Raw genomic sequence first — 12,500 nt, 5'->3', positions numbered from 1 at the left:
GTAATATGATGTTGTAATTTGCTCCAGTAATTTCTTTAAACCCAGTAATATGTTGCAAATACTACACTATATAAATACTAAAATTTATACAAATATATAAAGTTATGGTAAGCCAGAATCTAAATAAATAGAAAACATATGTTTATATCCATATATATTTATCCATATAACGTATGCATAAGTGTGCTTCTTACCTAACCTCAAGCAGGTATGGAATCCAATGAATCCAAACAGGTATGGAAGCATTTTTTTCTTCTCGTCGAATATAAGTCAAGCCTCATTCTACTCCATGTTTTTCACCTTCTTGTGTGGTTGCTACTTTAAACTGTAATCATTTTTTTCATCCGTTTTTCAAGCATATCTTTCTTGAGGACAAATACCTTTTTATTATCGTCAATGTAAAAAGGTACTGTCTGATGCTAAGCACCATTATTATCATTTTTTTAAATCTTGTATCTAATCTCAAATGTTAGGTTCTGAGACTTTTAAAAAATCTAGCTAGGCTACCCCACACCCTCAGGAAGTTTAGGGCACTTTTAGAAATTTGAGGATTTTTTTTTGTTTTTGTTCTAGTAATATTTAGTAGAAAGTTTTTGAGAAATTGGGGCCCCAATGACAGGTTGTTGGTTGGTTTTAGAACTATCAAAATGTAGTTGTCTTTCAATGATAGTGTTTAATTTTTGTTTGGTTAAATCAAGTATTTTTCAAATATACGAAAGTTTAAAATATTGATAATTTTGTAGGTTTTCTGAATGCAATGAAATGTTGACATTGGTGTTTTTAATATAAGAGCTATGAATTTTCTCAATTAAACTAGATGGGTACAAGTTGCATTTAAGAACTTTAAAAAGATTGTTAATATCATGACTAAGACTGAGACTGGTGTTGTTAGTTTTATAAGCTCGATTAAACATTTAACCAGACTTACTTTGTTTGAAAATGAAGTAAAATTAGAAAAATTTGTGTAAAGTCTCGAGAAAGTTTTCTTATGAAAAACAGTGGTAATTATGGAATTATGTTTATTATTGATATACGCCAAGAATAAATTAACGTGTTTTTTGGATGTGAAAGCAGCAAATGTAATCTACATAACATTTATAAAAAGCTGGTTTTTATGCTAAAATTATTATAGTTAAATTAAAAATTATTTTCAAGTTAAAGAAGTAAACCAAGCTAACCTTCATAAACATTTCTTAGTATCTTATGATATTACAAGTTTATATACCAATATTCCACTACAAGAAACAATAGATATTGCCATCAATAGCATTATAAATTGTAAAGTCAATCTTAAAATAAGTAAAAGTGAATTGAAAAAACAACTTTGCAACATCTCAAACTCATTTTCTCTTCAAAGGACAAATTTATGACCAAATTGATGTTGTTGCTATGGGTCCTCCCTTAGCATCAGTTCTTGGTAATCTTATCACGGGAAATTTTGAAGATAAATGGCTCAATTCTTATAATGGATAAAACTATCTGATTTAACCAAACAAAAATTAAACGCAATCATTAAAAGGCATTGTAAATCTGTCACTGTAAGATTAGTTTTCATTTCATTGAAAACTTCGAAATTTTTTGGCTACAGATCCCTTTCCTGTAAACTTTAAATCACTCGTTGTCTATAAATTTGAATGTGCAGGCTGTAAATCCTGTTATATTGGTGAAACTACTTGTCATTTTAAGACACGAATAATCAGGCACTATAAAAGGGATAAAAACTTGCTCATTTATAAACATATTCATTCAAATGAAAGCTGTTTTAACAGTTTTAATCATGCTAGTTTTCCATTTTGGATTTGACTTCCAAAATATTTATATTAAAACTCAAAGAAAGCATGTACATAAAGTGGGAAAAACCCACTGTTAATAAACAAGTGAACCATGTAAAAATGACACTTTAAATCTAGTTCCTTTCTACATCACCAGTTTTTTTTATTGTTTTTAAAACATTTGTTAGATTTTTAATTGTGTTTTTACTGTATTTTTTATTATAAGGTGTCTATTAGTTCAACTTAATTTTACTTATTTGATTTATGCATTTTAATATATTTTAACTGAAGATGGCTATAATATAGTCGAAACATGTATTTTATAAATTAAATGGTTTTAACAAAAATTAAAAAAATTGTCTTATTTATTAGAATATGTATATACTTATATATATATATATATATGGCTCATAATTTTATATTATAGAGTGAAGTTGTGCCTTATTTATGTTTCATATTTATATGTTTCATGTTTATTTTATAACTAAATTAAAATATTTATCTTTTAGAAAAGCAATCCATGTGGGTAATATATACATATACACACGCATAATGTAGGAAATAACTAACTTGACTAAAAACTCAAAATCTTCTTTATTATCAGAACATCCATATTCACTTGTCCTAGAATTAAAAGTAAAAATTTATTAAAATGATAAAATGGATGAATTAATTGTTCATACTTTTATATATAAAATATAATAAAAGAACTCATTTAAAAAACTACTAACCATGCATGACCAATTGTATACTTGTGAAAATTTAGCATATCGGTCACACTAGATCAAATAACTTAAATAAAAATAGTTGAATAAAATATATAAATAAATATACAAAGTGTGTATGTGTATCAAATACATAACAGATATAACTTTAAATGAACTCAAACCTGACATTTGCAACAACGCACTTAAACAAGTCTGGTCTTTGATTCATACAAACTGTTACTAAGAGACCACCATTTGAACCACCACTGATTGCTAGTCTATATAAAAATGTGAGCATAAAAAATATGTTGTCATTGTGTTTTTGTCTCAATAAAGAATAAAACATACTTTAATTTAGTTGGTATAATTTTTATAAAAAATTACCTATTTGGTTTTGTATATTTATTTTCAATGAGATATTCAGCAGCAGAAATAAAATCATCAAACACATTTTGTTTCTTTGATAAGCAGCCATCTTTATGCCACTTTTCACCGTACTCTCTTAAATTAAATTTTGTTCCCAAATAAGATAAAGAATAAATAATTAACAGTATAAAAATGAAAAGAAAGTACATACCCCCCTCCACGAATATTTGCAACAGCACACATTCCTCCCATATTTTGTATGAAAACCAACCTAGAAACATTGAAACTTGGTGTAACTGATATATTAAAACCACCATAGCCATACAGATAACATGGAGTATTTCCATTTAATTCTAGGCCCTAAAAACAATTTATAAATTTTCAATACAAAGACATTTATTAGTCCTCTATTAGAAAATAAAAGCAACCCAAAAATTTTCCTAAACAGAACAGCAAAATAATAAAGTGAAAAAATTTCTCCTCACCATATTGCTGCTCAAACCTAAACCCTCAGTCAAAGTCAAGAAGCAGCACTCCTTTGCATGTTCTCTCTAAATTAGTCAATGTATGTACTGAAGCCCCCAAACCCCTAACCATATTTCCACACTTTATTCCTGCACTTTATCCATTAAAAATTTCTGTATTCAGCATTTTTATCAATGCCCATATTATGTAAGTATACATTTATTCATAGTATTTATCAATGTAATTTTTACTTTTTTTAAGTTTTATAATATCATTTTACCAAGATGGTTTGAAAAAAAAATTTTCTAAGAAAAAACTTTTGTTATTTACTATTGTGCACTATCAGTTTACATAATATAAATATAAATAAAATATAAGCATCAACAAAAAGTACCTTTTTATAAATCAAAAACATTGGAACACTGGTACCATCTTTGCTACTGTAAAAAACCTGTCTTGTTTCAAATAAGGAAGAATCAAATCCTTTTAAATTTGCTTCTCTGAAAACCTATAAAAAACCTATAACTGTAAAGTATTAGAAACAGAAGAAAAACAACACAAGAAACATAGAAACAAAACAAGTCTTTATTGCACTTTCATTTTTAGAAAAGAAAGGGAAAAAAGAAAGAGGGAAAAAACATATATCATTCATAGATATTGCGGTAAATATATACATATGAATCTATATATATATATATATATATATATATATATATATATATATATATATATATATATATATATATATATATATATATATATATATATATATATATATATATATATATATATATATATATAGAACCCTTAGATGTTGTCCGAAAGTTTTTTCCGTTTTTTGTTGACAAAGAGTAAAAATTAAAATGCAAGACCGGAATTATTTTTTTTTATTAATTGATAGACTGCCTGCCCCAACCAAACCCTGAGTCGATGTAGCAGCACTCCCTTGCGGGTCAGGCTAAAAGATAGTAGATGTAGAAGCACTCTCTTGCGGGTCAGGCTATTTGTCAGTCGATGTAGCAGCACTCCCTTGCGAGTCAGGCTATAAGATAGTCGATGTAGCAACACTCCGCGCATGATTTACAGTAAAAAAAATTAAAATAAAAACTTTTTATTAAAAAAATTAAAAATAAAAACATTTTATTAAAAAAAATAAAAATAAAAACATTTTATTAAAAAAAATAAAAATAAAAACATTGTTTAAATTGTTAAAAACATTCAGAATGTTTTTAAAAACATTCTGGTCAATTAAATTTGCGTTTTTGTGGTTTTTTTAAAAAACGATTTATTTGTAATTAAATTAATGGTTTTTACTTTTAAATGTTGGACGAAAGTCAAAAGTAATTAAAAGTGACGTATGTGTTGGCGTAAGAATCACTTTTTTCCTTCCGCTCTTCCCAAAGACAACAAACTATAGATCTATATCTATACATATATATCTATATCTATATCTATATATATATATAATATATATATATATATATATATATATATATATATATATATATAAATATATATATATATAATATATATATATATATATATATATATATATATATACACATATATATATATATATACACACATATATATATATATACACACATATATATATATATATACACACATATATATATATATACATATATATATACATATATATATATATATATATATATATATATATATATATATATATATATATATATATATATATATATATATATGAATAATATAGTGGTAATATATATGTATAAATAATATAGTGGTAAATAATGCCTGCTATATACATATGAATCTAAATATGTAACTTTGCAGCCCCAGTGTATGAAGTCTGTCAAATCTAGCCAAATTTTCAATTCATGAAAAGACTCAACACAAGCCTACTAAAATACTCAAATAAAATACTAAAAAAAAACAGAAGAAAAGCAACTAGTTTAATGACAATAAAATATAGAAGACAAGGAGACTTGTTCAAATGTACAAGCACTGTTTTGTGTTTGCCAATCTTTATATCAAACCAGTCCTTGAATCAAGTGATAAATTAGTTTGCCCAAGTGTTTTAATTAGAGGTCATAGTTGTAGAACCAGAATGCAGTGTTTCACTCTAAGCAAAATAAATTAGACAAAAAAACAAAACAATAACGATTTAATGGAACTACACGGTTATATACACAAAACAACACGGTTATCATGAATACTGATAACGCCAACCCAGCTTACCCAAGAACGCCACTAATATGGAAAGATAGCACACACATTGAGAAACCCTGTGATGCAAAATTTAAAATCTTTTGAATTAATTATGTTTTAATTTTGTCAGCGAAAAAAAAATTAAATTTTGATGTTCAAATTAAAAAAATTTAGATTTCATAGTGCGCTTATAAAAACCCCTGTAGAATGAGAACCATTCTATATAACTTGATAATAATTAGTGCAAATAAAGTCTATGGCCATACCAAACTCTGGATATAATTTCAGTCTGATTGGTTTACTGGTTAAGATGGCCGTTTTAGTTTAAATTTTGTTGATTTTTTGATACTTTTACCTCAAAACATAACTGATTATTGTGATACTTGGTTACTATTTTTAAAATAATAATTACATGAATGTTCTACTATGTAATATTAACAATTTTTATTATAGTTGTTTTATTGGTAAATCCATCATTTTCATTTTATAGAACCAAGTAAAATGTGATAACAAATTTTTTATTGACTCTTGAAAGCTCCTTAAATAAATTTACTTTTTTTAAAATTAAGTGAAAAAATAACTATTTAAACCCTACTTTTTACATCAAAAAAATAAGGTTTTTTAAGCTTTTTGAATACATTAATTTTCAAAATTAAGTGAAAAAATAACTATTTAAACCAATATATATGTAAAAATTATTCAATTATAATTATTTACGGGTTGAATAGTTTCTTTAACAAGTTGAATAGTTTCTTCTGGAGATAATTCTTTATTGGAAATAACTTGCTATTTGTTTTATTGCTTTGACATCTCTTGCTTCTAAAGATTGAAGGTTTTCCCTGAACTTTATTTGAGAGTATTGGTAGGGCAAACCTTTTCCTAAAAGACTGAGGCAACGCAAGAAACAGACAGAGCAAGCACACAAACTTTCGATTTTCGCCATGAATCTTTGCATGATTTGGTATTTGGCAATTCACTATCTTCATCTAACTTCACTAAATCAAACTCTGCCTCTTACAAAACTTAATCTCAATTTATATTGGATAACAATCCGATTGGATAACAATCCAAATATTATTAATTAAAAATTATAAAAATCAAGAAAGTATTTACTTAAATTACAAGGAAAAATTCTCTTTTCTTAGAAAGGAATAAATAATTAAATTAATGATATTTATCACACTTAATGACAATTTAAATGAGATTTTATTAATGACACAGTTCAAAATACAATTTTTACTGCTCTTCAAACCCAAATCTGTAAAGATTAATTTTCCTTGGACTGGCTCTTCAAATTTTTTAGCGGTCAGTTATAAAGATTAACTTTCCTTGGACCCAGGCTCTCCAAACTCTAAAAGACTTAAAAGATTGCAAATTATATGAATCAGGTAAAGATGAAGGAAGCGAATTCCAAAGAACTGATGTTCGAGGAAAAAAACTAGACAAATAAGAATTTTTGGAGCACTTAGGAACAGTAACTGAAAAAGAATGAGACTTAATTAAATGATGAGTAACAGGAGAATGAATTTTAGTAGATGGCACAAGAGATGCTAGCTCTTTCGAGCAGTGTCCATTATAGTATTTGTAGAAAAGAGAAAGAGAAGCAGCATTACGACGATGTGATAATGGTTGGAGGTTGGCTGCAAGAGCAGGTCTAACTATATTTACAATGCATTTTTGCACCTTGTCTAAAAGAGAAAGGGCATCATTAGAAAATCCGCCCCAGATATGGCAACAGTATTCCATACAAGGACAAATTTGGGATTTACAGAGATAAAGAATAGAATCTGGAGTAAGAAAGTGTCAAGCATGATAAAGAGATGCAACCTTAGCAGATGCTAGTTTTTAAATGGATTTGATATATCGTTTCCAAGAAAGATTAGAAGTAAGAGTTAATCCTAGAAGGTGAAGGGTAGATGACTCATCAAGTACATCATCGTTCATAAATATAGGAAGATCTAAATTATTGCAAAAACGATTGGCTAAAAAAAATTGGGTTTTATCTGAATTGAAGTTCACCAGCCACTGTGAGCCTCATGCTGTAGCGGAAATGAGATCATTTTCAAGCTCAAATGCCCCCTCCAAGCAATGATTGAACCTTGAGGAACCCTTGAAGTTACAGGATATGAAGAAGAGTGCTGTCCATCGAGGACAACTTTTATACAACGATTGGAAAGGAAGGACTCAATAATCTTAAAGATGTTACCAGATACACCGTAAGAAGAAAGCTTATGGAGAAGACCAGCATTCTAAACTTTATCAAAAGGTTTAGAAATGTCAAGAGCAATAGCCTTAACTTTTCCACCTCTATCTAATGCACAATAAAACGGTTATTACTGTTAGCAAATCAGCTGTAGAACGAGAAGATTGAAACCCATATTATTAGATTCAAAATGAGAGATTAAGTGTTTGTTAATTAAAGATTCAAAAATCTTGCTTATGATAGGAAGAAGACTAATGGGACAGTATCTGGGAACTGCCAGAAAAAAAAATCCAGAACATAAGCAAGTTGTAGAAAACAACAAAACTATGTTACACAACCAAAGAAAAAGGCACATTGAACCAACCTGATTGGTTTGATGATTGAATCAGATGGTATATTTAATCTGATATATGAATCTGATTAGTTCAATGATTGAATCAGATGGTATATTTAATTCTGACCGGACTGTCTATTTCTTCTAGTTTTGATTTAATAGATTTAATTTTTTATATTGTACACACATTTAATTGTTAACATAACACCAGCTTTTTTTTTGAAGTATTAAAAACTTAAAAATATAAAAAACTTGTTTCAACATGTTTAACATACTTTTACATATGTTTTTAAATTTATCATAACGTGTGTTTAAAATGGGCTGCAAAATTTTTCAAATTAGTCCAAAAATATTCTAAATTAGACTCTGAGTGACTCCTTTGCTGGACTTTATACAAGTTTTACTGAAATATTTCTTAACGGGGATACTATTTAACCGAAAACAAAAAATCTAACTGAAAAAAAATATTCTCAAATTGTGTAAAATAGGTGACCATCGGCCCTCCCCAAATAGCATACCTAGTTTATAAATTTGTTTACCCTACTCTTATTATATATAAAAAGCTTCTACAAATCAGAACTAAGTAAAAAAAATATATATATCTTAGGTTGTTCCTAGATTTATGTTAGATTTGTATACTAAAATTTGGAAACTAAATGGTATAATTTAAATCATCAATTTAAATCAGCTACCACTAAACATTGTCCAATTAAGCTCAAATTTTTCCTAGTTCTTAGTTAGAAGTAAAAAAGTCAGGCTTGTTTACTCAAAAATTTAAAAAAAATGGAGCGACAGGATCATGTATATACACACACACATATATATAATATATACATAACATACATATAAAATTTAATAATATAAACAATTTTTCCCAACTAACCTTTGGTGTATATTTACTTCCAGAAAAATCACAATAATAAATTCTTTCAGGTATGAGAAAAGATGTAAGCAAATAGAAAATCTAGGAACAAAAAACTCTTTGTTTTACGGAAAAATTAATTTTCTACTCAACTGCAATAGGCCTATCAACTTTGATGAGTTGAATATAGTAAAAAAAAAGTAAAAAATAAAACTTAGATGTAATTAAGTATATTTTTTATCATATTTTTTTAATGTATCTAATTTAAAATCTTAATAAAATTTATTATCCCACCTCTGTTTGATGCTTCTTACCAGAGAACCCTATTATAGACCCAACATCTAATGGAAGTTCATAAAAACGCTCACCAGTATCCAAATGATGTAAGTATAATCTATGCTATTAATAAAAAAAAAGTAATATCAGATATATTATTCCTAATTTTGTTTTATCTATGTAATTTAAATATTATTTAGAAAATTTCTTTAGTAAGTTATTCAGCTGATTGGTAACAAAGGCTGTCAAAAATCGCAAAAATACTTGCCTCGTTACCTGTTGAATGAACAGGCGGGTACCCATTAAAAAACAATATTTTTTATAAAAGTTGTACTTATAAAAAATAAAAAACAATAAAAATGTCTCAATCAATGATGTCATTCATTTAAAATTTCACTTAAATCTAAACTTTATTTTACATTAAGTCTCCAGGTTACACAACTCCCAATTACGGTTATGAAAAACTAAAATGTATACTGTTTTGGGTGCCAATGATGCACGCCGTTGATTGACCACATGTCCAGCAGTTGAAAAAAAAGTATTCTGCTGGCACTGAAGTCGCAGGTATGCACATGTATTTGCGAGCCAAAATAGAAAGCTTTGGGTAACGTTTGGTGTTATCTCGCCAAAACTCTAAAATATTTCCATTGACAGTCAATGGCGTTTCTGAAAGGTAAGACGCCAATTCATCCATATGTCCAATCCCTTCGTTGGCTGTGCACAGCAATGGTAGTTCATCAAAAATTTACCTTTGGTAAGTCCAGTTCTAAATGATCCTGTGCTCACTTTGGCTTCGGTTCTTCTGCTACTACTTCTATATTTTCTTCCAATACTGGCATAACAATAGCTTCCATTTCAGCTCTAATGGCAGAGTATGTTTTATTTCGAAAGGGTCTTCGAAAAATTTTAAGAGCTTACGTGGATTTAATACAGATGCTCTTGGTCCAGGTAGTACACTGAATCTTTCCGGATAATATCGCTTTGTTATTTCAGTAGCAATGACATTTCTGCAACTATTGGCAGAGGTGCATTCGTCTGGTTTTGCTGCTCAAACATTTTTTAGAACAATAGACAACAATGGATAAACTAATGACAACGAAGGATATTTCAGTAGGTTTCAGAATATGTATAATGGCTTGCACAAGCAACCAGTTTTCATCCGTCATTTGTAGAGTTGACGCATTACTTTTTGTTGTAAAATTTCAGTCAGACAGCATGGCTCCAATCACCCAGCATAGCTTCACTAATCGCTCTAACATGTCCAATGTGGAATTCCATCGAGTAGAGCAGTCTATGATAACTTCCAACGTTTTTTCATCATCCTTAGATCTCAGTGCTGCTTGTTTGTTATGCAATTCCTGCATTGCTAATGTACTTTGCTTGAAGTGTGCCGCCAAATGCTTGCAGCCCAAATCATATTCACAATTGCTGGAAGTTTCAGACCAGCTCCAATGGCTAACTGTAATATGTGAGCAAAACAGCGCTGATCCAGCCATTCATCAAGAAAGTCCATTGCTTGGTTTATATTTGAGCTGTTATCATGGACTGTAGCAGTGATTTTCTGAACAGGAAATCGCCACTCATCAGCAGCATCCTACAAACGAATACTGATGTTTTCTCCAGTGTGCCATTCAGGACATTCTCGTGTCTGCAAGATTGCAAATTCCAGCTCCCATTCCATGTTAATCCAATGCGCAGAAACATACATATATGCAATGTTTGATTACTAGTCCACATGTCCGTTGTAAAAGCTACAAACTGTGCCTTACCTAATTCAGTTTCAGTGACTTGACTGTCTTGTTGTATCTTTTCTTTATGAGTTTTGTGGTAGTCGAACAAGTTTTAATAACATAGTCTGGATCTGTGTATTTCAACAAGCTAAAGAACCCATCACCTTCAACTAAACTTATTGAGTGTGCATCATGAGCAATGAAGTCTGCTATTTTAAGACAAATAATAAGACATAAATATAATAAGACAAAATGTTTGGTGTGCCCAAACTGCCAATGTCATCAATATCTATATGATGTGTTCCAGTAAGATGGTGTCGGATAGTGCTTGTGTTGCCACCTTTCACTGTCAAAATCGCCTCACATTGCTTGCACTTCACGCTGTTCTTATCAATTCGGTCTGCATAAGACCACACTTTTGATACTTTACCCATTATTTTTTTCTATAAAATTAGTGCTTTAAAATGTTTTTAAAACTTAATTAATATGGTTTTAAAAGTAAAGCATAAAAAAGAAAGAACAACAACTTGATTTTACAAAACTTTAATTGGTTACAAATTTCAAAAAACTGTATACCTTTTAAATAAGAAACTGAAAACATTTTATATATAATTTGCTTAATTGAAACTTGGGTTTCTTTGAAAGATCTTTGGGATAATTCTACTCTTCATCTTCTAGATTTTCATAAAATTTTGTCCTAGAGACATACTAATAATAATACTAATACTAATAAACAGGTTGGAGGAGTTCTAGTTTACGTAAAAACTAGAACTCCTCCAACCTGTAGTTTCATAATGAATGAGGTCGCTGCGTGGAGAAACAAGTTGAGCGTGGTACTACCAGGGACGTGATGGGGATCGAAATCAGAACCTCTTGCTTATGAAGCAAGCACTCTACCACTACACCACTACCGATCTAGAAAGAACATGAAATAAAGTGCTGCTACATTATCTAAGGGTTTGGATTGGGGCAGCAATCATTTTTTTATTATTCTTGGTTTTATTTAGGGATTGCATCAAACAAACAAAAAATTCAAGTTTTTTTGTTGTTGTTACTGTTTTTTTTACTAAATCAATTATCTACTAACTTTTTAAAAAGTGGTTTGGATACTCTACATCTTTATTTAAGGTACTTAAATTATTTTATAGCTAAATTATTAAAAGTATAATAACCTTAACATGCTGGAGATAACAAATAAATAAAGAATTCAAATTAACACATGCAGCCCACTCTAAAACATGTTCATCTTCTTCTACTAGCACTGTCCACTTATCCTAAAAAACAAAGAAATAAAAAAACATTTTAAATTTGTAACAAAAAATTAAAATTAAGTTGTAAAACAGAAGAAAAAAATTGCAACATCAGTCTGATGCATATTGAAAACTATCGACTAAAACCACTATCCACTAAAACCAATATACACTAAAACCACTATCCACTAAAACCACTATCCACTAAAACCACTATACATTAAAACTATCCACTAAAACCACTATATACTAAAACTATACACTAAAAACTACCCACTAAAAACTATCCACTAAAACTACTATACACTAAGACTATCTACTAAAACTATCCACTAAAACTAT

At 28.8% G+C, this 12,500-nt stretch overlaps 1 protein-coding gene across 2 annotated transcripts in view; it reads right to left on the bottom strand.

Moving 5' to 3' along the window:
* Positions 1 to 12,500, bottom strand: part of LOC100208480 (prolyl endopeptidase) — a 60,785-nt gene that overhangs the window by 15,217 nt on the left and 33,068 nt on the right. Inside the window, exons 10-18 of one of the 2 annotated variants that reach the window (XM_065796402.1) lie at positions 12,081 to 12,182; positions 9,197 to 9,301; positions 8,924 to 9,004; positions 3,705 to 3,818; positions 3,057 to 3,205; positions 2,864 to 2,980; positions 2,662 to 2,757; positions 2,504 to 2,551; positions 2,343 to 2,396 (exon numbers count right to left, since the gene is read on the bottom strand). In XM_065796402.1, the coding sequence (XP_065652474.1) occupies positions 2,343 to 2,396; positions 2,504 to 2,551; positions 2,662 to 2,757; positions 2,864 to 2,980; positions 3,057 to 3,205; positions 3,705 to 3,818; positions 8,924 to 9,004; positions 9,197 to 9,301; positions 12,081 to 12,182 (866 nt within the window). The remainder of the gene's footprint in view (positions 1 to 2,342; positions 2,397 to 2,503; positions 2,552 to 2,661; positions 2,758 to 2,863; positions 2,981 to 3,056; positions 3,206 to 3,704; positions 3,819 to 8,923; positions 9,005 to 9,196; positions 9,302 to 12,080; positions 12,183 to 12,500) is intronic. The other variant, XM_065796403.1, reaches the window with a different exon arrangement.

This window comes from Hydra vulgaris, chromosome 04 (assembly GCF_038396675.1).
Source record: "Hydra vulgaris chromosome 04, alternate assembly HydraT2T_AEP".
Taxonomy (NCBI): Eukaryota; Metazoa; Cnidaria; class Hydrozoa; order Anthoathecata; family Hydridae; genus Hydra; species Hydra vulgaris.
This window is presented reverse-complemented; position numbering and strand designations above follow the sequence as displayed.